At 22.2% G+C, this 17024-nt stretch overlaps 5 protein-coding genes across 5 annotated transcripts; 4 read left to right on the forward strand and 1 right to left on the reverse strand.

Annotated features, from left to right (window-relative positions):
- Positions 1–2254: 2254 nt before the first annotated feature.
- Positions 2255–2897, forward strand: PY17X_0306200 (acyl carrier protein, putative; the record flags this gene model as incomplete). Its single annotated transcript, XM_022954945.1, has 3 exons — positions 2255–2315; positions 2411–2616; positions 2745–2897. The coding sequence occupies 3 exons, from the start codon at positions 2255–2257 to the stop codon at positions 2895–2897; spliced, it is 420 nt and encodes a 139-aa protein (XP_022811443.1).
- Positions 2898–3940: 1043 nt separating this feature from the next.
- Positions 3941–5182, forward strand: PY17X_0306300 (ribosome releasing factor; the record flags this gene model as incomplete). Its single annotated transcript, XM_720029.1, has 1 exon — positions 3941–5182. One exon carries the CDS (start codon positions 3941–3943, stop codon positions 5180–5182), a length of 1242 nt encoding a protein of 413 aa, XP_725122.1.
- A 334-nt stretch (positions 5183–5516) lies between these two features.
- On the reverse strand, positions 5517–7019 carry PY17X_0306400 (conserved Plasmodium protein, unknown function; the record flags this gene model as incomplete). Its single annotated transcript, XM_022954946.1, has 7 exons — positions 5517–5568; positions 5673–5737; positions 5825–5937; positions 6051–6205; positions 6428–6508; positions 6630–6747; positions 6935–7019. 7 exons carry the CDS (start codon positions 7017–7019, stop codon positions 5517–5519), a joined length of 669 nt encoding a protein of 222 aa, XP_022811444.1.
- Positions 7020–7952: 933 nt separating this feature from the next.
- PY17X_0306500 (conserved Plasmodium protein, unknown function) lies at positions 7953–8609 on the forward strand (the record flags this gene model as incomplete). Its single annotated transcript, XM_720026.1, has 1 exon — positions 7953–8609. The coding sequence occupies one exon, from the start codon at positions 7953–7955 to the stop codon at positions 8607–8609; it is 657 nt and encodes a 218-aa protein (XP_725119.1).
- A 1285-nt stretch (positions 8610–9894) lies between these two features.
- PY17X_0306600 (uncharacterized protein) lies at positions 9895–16749 on the forward strand (the record flags this gene model as incomplete). Its single annotated transcript, XM_718972.2, has 1 exon — positions 9895–16749. The coding sequence occupies one exon, from the start codon at positions 9895–9897 to the stop codon at positions 16747–16749; it is 6855 nt and encodes a 2284-aa protein (XP_724065.2).
- Positions 16750–17024: the final 275 nt, after the last annotated feature.

A 17024-nucleotide genomic window follows, 5' to 3' on the forward strand; every position in this document is an offset into this window, starting at 1 on the left:
GGGTATATTTTGGTATATTTTGGTATATTTGGATATATGCCATGTTTATATATATCCACAAACTTAAATATGAATAATCGTGGTTTGTTGTACTATATATTGTGAATGAAATTGGCACTAATATTTAGCTCATCATATAATATATATTCATTATGCTATTTTAATTTTATTAACAATTTTCACATTATCTTAACAAAAATATATTTCCCATATGACACCCTTAGATTTCCCTATATTTATATATGCACTATTTATTGCATAGTTTAATGCACACATATGCAATATAATATATATAGTTAAATATATGTACGTATGTACATGCATATTACTTTTTTATAGGAGAATATCTCTTATTGAAATTTAATTATTTTTTATTTTCTATAAATTAAATTGTAAATTTTATAATTAAAAAATGTTCGACTATTTCAACATATATATAATACTAATGTCTGTGTAGTATATATATATATATATATATATATATATATATATATATATATATATATATATATGTGCTTCAATTTAGCTTCCTCTTTAAATGGGAAATTTATTCTTATATAATAATTATGAAAAAAAACTTTTAATAATTTGGAAGCAACAATCTTAAAAATGCAAGAATGTAAGAGTGTAAGAATGGAAAAAAAACGAGTTGGTACCACTAATATTTTCTTCAAAAAAGATGAAAAAAATTCTAATAAATTATTAAAAAAAAAATGGAAATTTGTATAATAATCTTACAAGCACCTTTTATTGTGTATAATTAATCTCTATATAAATATATTTCCCATTTAAACTATTCAGTGTGTTATATATTTTATGTTAATATTATAAAAAATGCAAAATCCCCATAAAGGGTTATTCATATTAACAAATTAAGTACACAGGTATGCAAATGAAACTACTTAAATATATATACTAGCATTATGCCTGTTTATATAATAATCAAATTATATATTCTTACAAATGTGTAAAAAAAAAAAAAAAAAAAATATATATATAATATATATATATATATATATATATGTGGAAAGAATGGTACTTGCTCCTATAAATGTTGGGCATAAAAAATGAGCATAAAAGACAAAAAATAATAAAAAATAACAAAAAATAATAAAAAATGTAAAATATAATAAAAAATGTAAAATATAAAATGCAAAATATAAAATGTAAAATGTAAAATACAAAATATAAATGCAAAATGCAAATTTATATGAAAAAAAACATAGCATAGCAAAATGAATATATATAATATTTGCCCATATTATAATTTTCATACAATTAAATGTTGTACTACCCCATATGTGCGTAAAATGCAAACAAGTGTATACTAAATACAATCGAGCTAATAAATGCCTATATATATATCCGGATCATATTTCATCTCTTCTATGTGTTTACATTAATATTGTTTCGAAACTTCATCCTTATGAGCACACGCCTTATATAATGCCAAGTTAATTTAACTAATATATATTCTAGGGGTGGTTCATTTAGCAATTTTATGTCGTATTCTCATAGGTATATTTATATCCATTTATTTATTTATCTATCTATCCATATTTTAAGAAACGAAGAAATATTTCACCCTATAGCAATGGCAACTATTATTTTGTATAATATTGCAATAAAAACGAAATGTAAACAAATAATAATAATACATATGTTTTATGTAATTTATACAAACTAGCATGCACTTAATTTTATTTTTTTTTTTTGTTCTTTTCTCACAACATATTTTGATATATAATTATTAATTTTCATTTTTTATATAGATCTAGAAAAAAAAATAAATATACACTTTATTTATATTTATTATGTTATTTTTTAACATATCATAAAACATTATATTTAAATGTTTTTTAAGTTTTTTTTTTTGTGAAAAATTTATAAGTGTATTTCCTTCTCCATTCTTCCAGCAGTTACAAATGCTTGTTTTAGGAATAAAAAAAAATTAAAAATACATATTAATATATATATTTTTCCAAGGTTTATAATTTATTTTTTCTCTTCTTTCTAAGTTTTTAATACAACCATAGCTATATTTTTTTTTATATGAACATGTACATATTTTATTTTCCAAAATTGTATATGAAATATAATATCCCTACACATTTTGAAGTACCAAATAAAATATAGTGAATATTGAAAAATATCCAGAGAAAATTATAAGCACAAAAATAATAATATATGAGTCCTTAAACCAATCATATAGCTACACAACTAAATAAATAACGAATAAAACGACACCATTTTAATGCTGTTTCGCAAAATGAAGATCATCTTACTTTCCATATTTTTCCTGTACTATGTAAACGGTATGTATGCACACACACATAATACATGCATGAACATATTACTACAGTATATTGTGTTATTTTATTTTTTTATTTTATTTTTTTTTTTTATGCAGCCTTTAAAAATATGAACAACCATGCCCCATTGCAAATAGCTAGTCGACGAAATGAAAAGACAAGTTTTAGAAATAATGACAGTTTTATGGAAAAAAAAAAATCAAGAACTTCTTTAAATAGTACATTTGATGAAATTAAAGGTATAATATCAAAGCAATTATCAGTTGAAGAGGATAAAATACAGCTAAATTCGAGTTTTACTAAAGTAAGAAAAGGAGTAAAAAAAATATGTCTTGTTCATATAAATATGTACGTTCATATTTTTTCCATCATATTTTTTCCATCATATTTTTTCCATCATATTTTTTCCATCATATTTTTCTGCGCTTGTAGGACTTAGGAGCTGACAGCTTAGATCAAGTTGAATTAATAATGGCCTTAGAAGAGCATTTTAAAATTACAATTTCAGATCAAGATGCTTTAAAAATTAACACAGTTGAGGAGGCTATAGATTTTATAGAAAAAAATAAAAAGCCTGACGCATAATGTGTGTATAAACATTTAATAAAAATTGAGAATTTGATGGAGGAACAAGTTTCTCCAAATGTATATATACGACCTGTTTCCAATCCACAATAAAAATTGCAACAGTTGCTGCATTTTTATATATTTATATATTTTTTTTTTTTTTTTTTAAAAGCACATTTATCAACAAAATGTTGTTTACATATATATAATGAGTGATAAAAGAAAAATAACAATTTTCCCAATTTTATTTTTATACATTTTTTTTATTTTGTTATTATTTTATCATATTTTGTCTTAGTTTATTGCTATTTCTATTGCTATTGCTATTGCTATCATTTTTATTTTCATTCTTTTTTATGAAAGAAAAAGAATGTAGTATGCATATAATCTGGTATGCAATCTTAACAAAAGTGATAAAAAAAAAAAAATTTTACTAACATTTTTTATATTACTATATTTTTTTGCCATTCAAAAAGAATAATTTTTTGAAAATAGATTAAAAAAAAAGAGAAAAATATATTACCTATATATGCACATATAATATGGATACAGATGGTCATTAAAATTTAAAACAAATTTTTTTACACTCTCTCTATATATAATATCTTAAAATAATTTGGTACTTGATTTTGTTTTTCTTTTCCTTTTTACATTCTTATATAGCAACTTACAAAATGGCAAATATATTATATTATGCTTATTGATGTACCATCAAAATTTTTCGTTTTAAAAAGGTAATTATTATATAATATTTATTTAAATAAATAAGAGTAAATAAATATGAGTAAATAAATAAAGGGCATTATGTAAGAACAATACGTGTTTATTAATAAGCTACAGAAGGGTGTAAAAAAAAAAAGAAAAAAAAATGGGAAAATATAGCTAGTCCCTAAAAAGTTGGCAATATAAAATTTACCCAATTCATCGAAATATTTTTTTGTTACTAACCAAAATAAGGCATTATAAGGCATATACATATATGCGAAATTCGCTGTTTTTTTTAATATGACTAATATAAAAAATGGGCTTAAATGGTATATATGATACTAAAAAATAAAAAAATGTTGCAAAAACATGTCGTTGGATTTGCTTTTTTTTTCGGTATTATTATTTTGAGTATCATAACTGGAATTAAATGTGTGTATTTGAAAAGACAGATTAATGAGCATTTATTTGAAACTTCACAAAATAAATATCCTAGTTTTTTTTTAGAAAATAAATATAATATAAAAAATAAAACTTTTTTTAAAAACCATAAAAAGATAAAATACCATAACAAAAGAGAAAGTGAAAAAAAAAGAAACAAGCCATATTTGCTGTATGGTCATAAAAAAAAAAATAAAAATAATATTGGCAATAAAAATAATGACGATAAAAATTTAGAACAAACTTTAAAAACTAAAACATCGACAAAATGGAACCAAACGAATAAAAATGAAAAAGGGAAAGGTGGTGAAATAAATTATGACGAAGATGATGAGGAAAATGAAATAAAAGCAAAAAAAGCAAAAAAAGCAAAAAAAATAGAAAAAGCAATTTCAAATGATATTAAAGAAGAAATAAAAAAAAAAAATAATGAAACATTAACACTCAAAAATTGTAGTATAAAAAAAAATAAATTAAATAATCTTATGAACCAAAATGAAGAGAATAATTCTACACATGACCAAGTTGAAAATGGAGATGAAGATGAAGATGGAGAAGAAAATGAAGATGAAAATGAAGATGAAAATGAAGATGAAAATGAAGAAGAAATAATTATTACAGAAGACGAGTTTGAAAACTTAAGTAAATTATGTTCTGAAAAAATGAATAAAATTTATGACCATATAAAAAAAGAATCATACAGATTTAATTTAAATAATGTTTCAAGTGCAATGTTTGAAAGTGAGAGAGTAAAAATAAATGAACAGATATATACAATAAATCATATTTGCCATATAAAAAAAAAAGAGAATTTATTTATTATAACTCCTTATGATCCTTATTTTGTTAATTTTATTTATATTCATTTTACTAAAGAATATAATGAACTAAAATTTTATATAAAAGATAAATCAGTATATGTTGTTATACCACCTTTATCTGAACATTTAAAAAATGAAATTAAAAATAAAATTAAAGACAAAATAGAAGAATCAAAAATAACTCTAAGAAATGTTCGAAAAAAATTTATGAATAAATTGGAAAAAATTAAAAATTATATTGGAAAAGATATTTATTTTAAACAAAAAAATCATATTCAAAGTTTACATGATCAGACAAAAAAAAATATTGAAAAAATATTCAATGAAGCGATATAAAATTTTTTTTTTTTTTTATTTCTTCTAAAGGGATATAAACACCCCTTCTTCAGTTGTACCATATCCCCAATTCATTTTTACATTTTACATTTTACATTTTATATTATATATTTTACATTTTACATTTTTTTCGTTTTATTTTTTAAGTTATTAAAAAAAAGTAACAAATTAAGGCATGCATATATGAATAGCCATGTGTCTATAAAAAAATATAAGCATAACATGATATATTTGCAATTATGTGCATGCATATTAGGCCACTATGTATATATATACAAGAACATGTATTCCAATCAACTAAAAAAAGGAATGGGAATAAAAAATTTATTATAATTTAAACAAGTCCAAGGACCTTGACGTTTTCCCCGTTATCTTTGTGAGTCACCCTAAAAACAAAAAAATAGATGCACACGTATGTGATATGTAATGATATGAGAATTATTACGAGATATATGTAAAACCTCAAAATAGAAACTTGGCTCGAACTTACTTTCTTATGGTAAAATTTATAATGTCGTTAATTGAATAAGTCGTTTTATGTCTAACAAATGTATTCTAAAAAAATGGTATAAATTAAAAATTATTATAAAAAATAAGAAAAAAAAAAAAAGAAAAAAAAATATACATTTTTTTTTTAATTACACTTTTTCCTTCATAATAAAATTCTTTAGCATTTTCATCACTTATGACTGCTTCAATAATTCCAAAAATTTCCATACGCATAATTGATGGTTCGATGGTATTTATTTTTACTTCTATAAAAAAAAAAAAAAAAAAAAAAAAAAACAAACAAACAAATCGATGGATCCATTATGTCATATTACAAGATAAAATAAATGTATTATTTGTTCATATTTTTTTTTATTACTTATTTTATAATTTTCCTTTAAAACTATAATTAAAAGCTTAAAGGTTACTTTTAAAAACATAACTGTAGGATCATTATTTAGTGTTATAGGCTCCTTTTCTTTTAGCTTGATACTGTTAAAGCATACACTAAACCCTTCAATATCATGGTTCATTCTGAGTAAATAATAAAATAATGATAGAATAATGATAGAATAATGATAGAATAATGATAGAATAATGATAGAATAATGATAGAATAATGATAAAATAATGGCACTTCTAATAACTCTAAACAAAATATATCATCACATTATATATTGCATACATCTGAACAACCCTTTCATTATGTTTTTCTCTTAATTCGCTTATTACAATCTGTCTTTTTTTTCAACTTACTTTAGCATAAAATTGGATAAATAAACTGCTATCCCATCTTTTACATTGTTTACATACATTGGGCGTAATTGTGCTATGCAACTATATAAGTAGAAATAAAAATGGGTTATATAATATTGAATAGTAAAAAAAAAAAATAAAAAAAATAAAAAAAATAAAAAAAATAAAAAAAATATTTACACAATATGCATATTAAAATTACCATATGTGCGCAACATTAAATGTTTTTTTATTAATTATTAATTCTGAATCTTCTTGTATTGTACTTAAAAAATTTTGTACTTGTTTAAATTTTGGTATACACATTAAGTGGTTATTCTCTGAACAATTCATAAAGATTACACATTATATATAATAGCTATTTATAAAATAAAATAATAATGTGTGGAACTTAAACAAATCACACATAGATAATTTATAAAAATGGTTATGTATTTATAGGGGGCAAATATAATATGCATGTACATATAAATATTATGTTTTTTTACATAATGAATAAAATAATACCTTCCTGGAACTTATTAATAATTTTTTCCAACTTGCTTGTTCTTAGTTCTTTTAATTTTGTAATATGCCATGGGTTTTGGGCCATATTATACTTTTATTAATTAAAAAATGGTAAAAATGGTAAAAACAAAATACATAAACAAAATACACAAACAAAACAACTTTTTATTATTTTTATTATTTTTATTATTTTTTATCCTGTGAAACATTTTCACATGTTTAATTTACATGTGCATTTATATATGTTATAGCGACAGAGTAAAAAAGTCTATAAATTCAAACAGTTCCTAATATGTACAATTTAGAAATATAGAAATGCATGTTTTATTTTCATTGTATGTAAGGAGACTAGAACTGCCAAATGTATAATCATTTAAATGCAAACTTTATGTCATAAATAAATATATAATAATTTAGAAAAGCTAAGAATCGTATATATATATAATAGTTATATATACTGATAAAATAATACATAAAAATAGCTGTTTTTTTACTGTTATTATAATAATTAATATGTATTATTATTGTCAATAATACAATTTTATTTTTGATCTTTTATTTCGTTTTTTTTTTTTTTAAATTGGGATTGCCACCTTTTTATGAACAGTACAGGTAAAATTTATAACATTCATGTTACGCGTATATATAAATTTTTTTTTTTTAATACATCCACATGTATTGTATCATATTCTTTTTTTTTTTCAATGCAATTTTTTCTGAACAGTTAATGTAAATTTTATTATTTTATTAACATTAATAAATGTATGTATAAGTGTTATATAGTTCCCACAACATTTCCTTTGTATAGTTTTTTCCCATAATTAATACTTACCCATATACATTTTTTTCTTTTTTTTCTTTTTTTTCTCTTTTTTCTTTTTTTTCTTTTTTTTTCTTTTTTATAGTTTAAAATTTTTTAATATCATTATATACCATACGAAACTACTCCAAATCGATGATATATATAATATATATTTTTTTTTGTATAAAATAATTAATGATAAAAGGGTAGGGTAAAATGATAATACTAATTTTGTTTTTTTTTCATCTATTGTTCTTAAATTGTGTATTGTCACATAAAAATATAATTCAAATAAATTATAAAATAAATTCTTACTCAGCTAATAATGATAATATACAATGGAATAGTATTGGAGCATTTGTATTAGATAAAAACCAAATATATAACACATCCAACACTTATATAAATGAAAAAAATAAGCTAATAAAAAAACTAAAAGAACAGAATTTTGACTATGTTTTATTTCAATTGTGCTATAAATCTGATCCCCAAAATTGTATACAAACATATATTAATAAAAATAAAATTCAAAATCCAGAAAATTTTATTTTATTAATAGGTTTAAATAATAACTATATGCCATATGTGCTAAATTATCGAACCTATGATAAAGCCAATGATAAAAATATAAAAGTATTTTCTGATTTATTTGCAATCAAAGTTTTATCAGTTTCTTTACCAATTAATATTAATAAAATACAAACTGATGGCAACATAAATAAAAATAAATCTAAAGGAAATGAAGATGGGAAAAATAAAGACGAACCCAAATCATTTCTAAGGAAATACTGGATCTATATAGCTATATTTTTATTGTCGTTATCTTTTTCAAAACATCTTACTGAAAATACACAACAATCTGCTGATTCATAAATCTTAATGATTCGTAGATGCTAAGAATTGGGAAAAATAAATTATCAAAGAGAAGGAAAAGTATGATAACGATGTGTATCTATGTTAGGCTCTGTAAAAATACGAGTTTCATTTGACTTTGAATATTTATTATTTTGCCATTACTTTTGCCAACACTTTTTTTCTCTTTTTTTTTCTTTTTTTTTCGCATTTTTTTCTCTTTTTTTTTCTCATTTTTTTTTTCTCTTTTTTTTTCTCATTTTTTTTTCGCATTTTTTTTCTCTTTTTTTTTCGCATTTTTTTATTTTTTTCTTTCAAAGAAAGGAATGACATAATAAAAACCGAAAACCCCCTTCACCAAATTTAAATATGTTTATGTAATTTTTTGTTTAACATATACATGCTTAGTCTTTTATATGACTTAACGATAATGACAAAGGAGATGTGCATATTTTTATACTCTTATTATCTATATGTATTAAGGATAAAAATACACACAAAAAAAATAAAGCGTATATTTCTTTTAAATCTACATCATAAGATTTGTGTTAAAGCGCCATTTATTTTAATTTAATAATTATGAAAAAGGAGAAAACGACGATTCCTTTAATATGCATGTATATATATATGTACGTATATATGTATGTATGCATTTTTATTTTTTTCTCGGTTTGCGAAAGGCCTCATCAATAGCATTTGTGACGCTAATTAAGTTTAATTTAAATTTGCAAAAGTACCCAAAAAGGGTGAATAAAAAAGTGATAATAATAGGAGTACCGCTTATATCCCGAGCCATGAAAAGACAGGAAAATTTGGGTCATATTTTGTAATATTTTAATTTGTATGAAATATATATGCACACGCAAGGTTTATTTATATGCGTATATAGATAATGTACCAACTCTCTTTAAATAGACGATTATTTTTTAGAGTTTTAATATTTGAAATTTAATAAAAATTTGTAGATATTTTCGTTTTGCTCGTTTCGAAAAAGAGAAACAAAATAAGGACAAATAAAATAGGAGAAATAAGGAGAAAAAAAATAAGCAGAAATAAGGAGAAAAAAAAAAATAATTTGAAATAGTAAAATAAATCAATCACACATAAGTTAAAGAATAATGCACCTCAACACGGACAGAGAGCTAACAACATAATCTTATAAACACAAAAAAATGCACATATGGAATTTTATTTAAATATAAAAAGAGAATAAATTAGTGAATGATATAAAAATAGACAGAAATATAATATGTCATTGAATATATGACGCTATAAAAAGAGAGGTAACTGATGTTAAATAAATATTATGGGGAAAAAAAAAATATTATTTTATTTTTTGATTTATGGTATATCTATCTTGATATTAATAAATTATGAACATGTTAATAATTTGGTAAAAAAAAAATTTCAAAAAAAAGATGGTGAAAATGTTAAGAAAAATGAAGAAGCATCATATTATGAAATTGAAAGAGAATACATAAAATATGGAACTAGCCAAAATGAAAAAAGTTCAATTTTGTTATTAGATATATTTTCTATTATACAAAAATATATACAAATTTTTTATGAATTTTTGTTAAAAGATATACAATGGAATAAATGGTTTAAAAATAGAAGAACATATAATAATCCGAATTGTATAGATGATATAAAATATGTATATCAAAATAATTGTATTTTACCATATCCTAAATATTATATTCTAAACAATTCTAAAATAAATAATAATAGAAAATTATCTATAAGAGAAGATCCAAATGAATTAAAACCATATGTTACAAGAGGTCAAAAAAATGAAACCGTTGTTAATTTACATGAATATTTTGTTAAAGATGATCAAGTTAAATTAAAAAATCCAGAAATTTTTATAATTCCTAAAGAATATTTACATAGAGTAGTTATCATATGTTCTAAACCATCTATACATTATAGTCATGTTATAACTAGACCATCGAATGCAATGCAATATATTCTTGATGAAGATAAAGAAATAATTCCAACTGATAGTACATATCCTGTTATATTTTATCCTGAAGTAAATAATTGGGGGTTAGATAATAAACTTTCGACAGGTATGGTCGAATTTTTAATTCCTCCATATAGCAATAAAACAGGGGATCTTATAATTACATGTGCAAATATAGATGCAAATAATAGTTACAAATTTGAAGATTTTATCATTATTCGAGTCAGAGTACATCAAACTTATAAAAAAATATTAGGAATAAGTAGTGATAAAAATGATAAACCATATTTTGAAGAAATTATTAGTGAAGAAAAAGATATATATGAATTTGAAGGATATTTAGAAAAAGTAATTGGAATCAAATTAGAAGGATATGAATTAGATCCACCAAATTGTTTTAAAAGTGTATATGAAGATGATAAAAGAATATATTTAGAAGTAGAATATCATTATTCAAAATGTATTAACTTAGACAGAAAAAATTATAAATTAAGATTTTATTTTTTATCACAATATTTTGCTGATTATGAATTAAAGTTTTCATGTAATATAATTAATATAAAAACTCAAAAAAAAAAAACTGTTACATTTGGTGATGGAATGGCAACATCTGATCACATTTTAAAAATAGTTGATGATGATAGTAAAACGATTAAATATTTTAACGATATACCTTATCAGATGTGTAATTTTGATTATAATTTAAGCAAATTAAGTGAAATACAAATATGTGAAAAAACAATAAATGAATTTAGTTTATTCATGTATAATTGTGAGCAAATAACAGATAATAGAATCGTATATGGTAAAGAACCTATTAATACCATAAAATATTTAAGTAATGTATTTCCTATAAATAAATTTACAGATTTATTTTTTAATACAAAAGATATAGATATACCAGAAATAAATGAACAATTTAAAGGTTTTAAATTTTTTATGACCTCATTTATAAATCATGGATCATATCCACTAACCATAGAATGTGGTGTAACAAATGGTGGGACTGATTATAGAAGAGCAATTATTTTATTACATGTTCGAACAGATTTAAAAGATAGACCAGTTTCATTTTGTGATTTTAGAAAAGGTGAATTATATAATTATTTAAATGCTTATAGTGAAGGAGATCTATGTATAATAATTTCCAAATCAAATACAAGTTTTGGTTTTAGATGCCCCGAAAATACAAAAAAAATGCCAGAAAAATGTTTTACTCAAGTATATGAAAAAGGCTATCTACATGATTCCTATAAAATTAATACTAAAAATATTATTAACTATTCATTTGAAAATCCAGAATATGCATTAGCTGGTTTTAATTATACATTAACAAAATCATATCAATTTGAATGTCATTGTGTAGATAAAGAAACAGAACAAATTGTAAAAACTGTTTTAGTAAAATATGTAAATGAAGATGAAATATATGATTATAATGATTTACCATTGGTTAATCATAAATCTATTGTTGCACATCCAAATAAAACACATCTATGTGACTTTATGACATCTGATAATATGTTATCACCTAAAAAAGAAGATTCAGTAAATTATGTTTGTAATGTATTTCCAAAACCATTAGAATATGTAGCATTACATTGTCCAACCAATATAGTAGATGTAGAAAATGAAGATGATATTTCAAGACTATCAAAGGAAATGCATAAAGAAGAAATAAAAGCGGAATTAAGAATCAAACTTCGAAAAAGAAACATATATTCAATGTTATATCATACTCCAAAAAATGCACCATCATATGTGATAGATAAAAATATGCAAAGTGTATCAAGCATAACAGATGTTATACCTGGTATTATTGTTTTAGATAAAGTTTCTGAAAAAATAAGTAAAATGGAAAAAAATGAAAACGGTATTTATGATGCATCTATAACTCCAGATGAAAATGATGAAACAAATATTCTATATAAAAAATATATAGGAAAAGATAATAGTATATCTAATGGGTTCTTTATTTTTCAATTACCTCCATATATTGAAACAAATGAAACAATCGAATTTTTATGCATAAATAGTAGTACTAAAAAGAATCTAAATATTGGAAATAATGGTATAATGACTGTACATATAAGAAAAGAAGGTAATAAAATAGATGGATGCTATTTTTATAAAAATAAACCTCAAAATAGTTTTTTAAAAGAAAGTATAAAAATGGGTTCTAATCAAGAATGTAAATTACAAAGTGATGGAGATTTAGAATATTTTGGTATTTTATGTCCAACTCAAAATAACTTTTTTTTATCACCAAATAATTGTTTCTCTCAGATGTATACTGAATCAAATGAACTAATAAAAATAAAAAATGTCGATTCAGATTTTGAAGTATTTTCAGATAAAAAAGGTTTATCATATTTAAAAATATCACAAAAATATTTAGGGTATTCAAAATTAATATGTTACTGTAATGATAACACTATAGTTAGTAACATAGATGGAACACCACTGACTCAGCAAAATAAAATTATCTTAGAATTTAACGTTTCTAGCAAAAATGCTTTTGGGGTTCAAAAAACAAATTACACAAAGGTATCAAATTTTTTAGTTGGATATGAATTTTCAAATAAAAGAGCAACACCAATTTATAGAAAAAAACATGTTTGTGATTTTACAAAAAAAACGAATTCTCTTGAACCCGTTAATGAAGTAGATACAGTTCATTCATGTTATATACATCTAGAACAGAATCTGAATATGGTTCAAGTTAAATGTCCCAAAATTGTAAAAAGTGATGATGACATTTTTGATAGTAATATCATAATAAATAATAAGAAAACATCACAACGTAGTAGTCAAAAAAATAATTTTTATTTAGAAAATGCAAATGTTGAACCAGAAGAATTAGAAAAATATAAAAATATAGAATACATACCAGAAAATGATGAAGTAATGTATCTAGACAAAAAAGAAAAATTAGATGATATATTACCAGGTGTTATCATATTAGATAAAAATAAAATGTTCAAAGAGAAAGGAAATTTCACTTTTGTTACTCCATTAATTGTAGAAAAAGTATTAATATTGAAAATATATTGTGATAATACTAAAACAATAATTAATAATATGAAAGGTCAAAAAGGTATTACAGTGATAAGGGTTTCTCAAAATACAACAAAAAATAAATTATATGGATGTGATTTTTCAGGTAATTCTAAAAAAAAATTTTACTATTCCAATGTTTATGATTTAGAAAAACAAAATGAATTTTGTGAAATCGAATTAAAAGAAAATATAGTAGTTAGCTTAAATTGTCCAACTGGAAAAATTAATCCAAAAAATTGTTTTAGAAAGGTATATATAAAAAGTAACATGAATGAACAAATAACTGAAAATATCGAAAATATATTTAATGAAATAAAAGTTATAGATGCAGATTATTTTATAAATAATTCATCAACATTTTTAATGATTTCAAAAATTACAAAAAAAGAATTTGATTTTTATTGTACATGTGAAGATTATAAAACCAAAAATATAGGAACAATATATATTAAAAATTATGAATATCTAGATTCAAAACCAATATATAAAAATAAAAAAATCTCTTATATAGATGTAGTTCCATATTATTTAAATGATTCTTATGTTTGTGATTTTACCGAAAAACATTATTCAATTTTACAAAGAAAAAATATTAATATTGAGGAACTACTAAAAAGATATTTGAGTATGATTAAACCATATGAGGATGGAGAATACAAACATTATAATTTGAATCTAAAATTAAAAAAAGAAATTATGAAAAAACAATATATAGAATATTTAAAACAAAAAATCAAAGAATTTGAAGAGAACCCATTTAACATTACAAAATATGATAATCAAATAGTGTCTTTTAGATGCAATATTGATTTGAATCCATTTGATAAATTTGTGATAAAATGTCCACCAAAAAAAAATAGTAATACATATTTAAAAGGTCAAGAATATTCTGATTCAATTAATACATCTATTGAAGATGTTCAATTTGAAAATTTTACATATCGATCTAATCTTGGACTAAATGAAAATAAAATGTTAGAAAAATTAAATAACGTTTTATTTGGATCTCTTTTGATAAATAAAAATACAAATTCATCTTTTTTTGAACAAGGAACATTAGAACTTATTATTTCTCCATATTCTGAATCTTCAAAAAATATTGTTTTTTCATGTGAATATTTAGAAAAAGATGAATCAAAAGGAATTATAGGTACTGCATCTATATTTATAAAAAAAAATGATAATAAAATATTAGGATGTCATTTTATTGACAAATCTTTTGATGTAAATTCTTTAGAAGAAACAGATGAACATCTAACATCATTGGCATATAAAAATAATTCTTTTGTGTTTGAAACAAATTTAATAGAAGGAAAAACAGTTTATTGTGATATAGAGGCCATAGAAAATGATGTAGTTGGTTTGAGTTGCCCTTATAATTTTATAACAACTCCTGAAAACTGTTTTGAATATGTACAAATAGAAGGAACAGATAAAGAATTAGAAACACATAAATTAGATAATTTATTATATGGTGTTAAAATATTTAAAAATGAAATGTATAAGCAAAACTATACTCCAACATATATTATATTACCAAAAAGAATAAATAAATCTCTTAAAATATTTTGTTCATGTAATTCGATAACTTCCATTCAAGTTGGAATTATACAAATAAATGTTATTGGAAATGATTTAAATAATTGGTTTAAAAAAGAAGTTATTCATAATATATATGCATATCAAAGGCAGCATTATTATTATGACTTTTCTTCTGGAACCTTGAGTATAACATCTGAAAATGATACCCCCATTTCAATTCTTTCAGATAAGACATATGATTCAAACAACGAATTAGATGTAGATGTAAACGAAATACCACAATTAAACATGTTAAAATTGAATTCTCAAGAAGATTCTACATCTACCGAACAATATAAAAACGATAATCCCATTGATCAAGAAACACATAATGATGATAATATCCTGAACCCACTTCGAACAAAAAAAGTATATGAAGTTACTATAACTGCATCAGAATTTACTACTATAAAAATTGTATGCCCTTTAAGAAATTATGAACAATTCAAGCAATCCAAAATAACTCCAGAAAACTTTTTTGAATATGTACTTGTAAAAAATAAGGAAATAGATGCAGAAAAAGGTATATCATTACTAAATTTAGAACACATTGATAAAATATTTATAGACAAATTTAAAGGCAATGACAAAAAAAACAAACTAGAAACAGAAAAATACAAAAATAGGGATATTAACAAAGATGAAGAAGAAGATGATGAAGAGGATGATGATGAAGAAGATGATGATGAAGAAGATAAAAAAAATGAACAAGAAAAAAAAAAAACGGATAAATTTATTAAAGAAGAAATTAAAAAAGTTGAATATGATAATTTAGGAAATAAAATAATTATTTCTGTTAAATCAAAAAAACCAAAAGCTACTATTGAAGATACAGATAAAATATATAAAAAAAAAATAATAAATGAAAGTGAAAAATATATTGTTAAAAATATAAATGATGTTATTTCATATGTTAATTATAAATCCGAAATAAATGATAATACATATGAAAGTACAATATATTTTTCACCACTTTTATTAAATAAAGCACAATTTTTTATTAATTGTGATAATTCATTAACGTTAAATCAAAGTAAAAGGGGTAAGACAGCAATTGTTAAAATTAATGTTCATCCAAATTCTTTAAAGATTATGGGATGTGATTTTGTCGGAGCATATTCTTCTTATTTTATATTTAGTAAAAAATGGGATCAAATAACTCCAAATTATGTTTGTGAAATTAATGTAGAAGATGATTCTATTATTGGATTGGCTTGTCCTTATAATACAAAAATATATCCTTCTGATTGTTTTGAAAGTGTTATAAAAAATAATAAAGTTTACAAAAGAGATACCTTAATTGAATATAAAAATACATTTTTTTATCAAAAAAATGGAAAACCTACATTATCTTTTATACAAATTAAAAAAGTTTATTCTGACCATCTTACTTGTAAGTGCTTTGAAAATAATAATGGAAATTACAAAGAAGTTACTATCAAATTAATTTATAAATCATATATATTAGGAACACCAAAAATGACTTTAAATAAACCATTTATGAAATATAAAAGTGTTAATTTTTTGGATTATCTGATTGGGAAGAAATTCTAATTTTTATAGTATCCCCAGCCCCTTTTGATTCAATATAGTTTTAGCTTGCCGATTTCTTTGGGTTCGTGTTTTGCGATTTCTTTGGGTTCGTGTTTTGCGATTTCTTTGGGTTCGTGTTTTGCGATTTGTTTGGGTTCGTGTTTTGCGATTTGTTTGGGTTCGTGTTTTGTGATTTCTTTGCGATTTTTGTGTGTTTAGTGATTTTTGTGTGTGTCGATTGTGCGTTTTTTATTATATTATTGTTATCATATTTGATTTACCTTTTGATATTAGGA

Source organism: Plasmodium yoelii (assembly GCF_900002385.2).
Source record: "Plasmodium yoelii strain 17X genome assembly, chromosome: 3".
Classification (NCBI taxonomy): Eukaryota; Apicomplexa; class Aconoidasida; order Haemosporida; family Plasmodiidae; genus Plasmodium; species Plasmodium yoelii.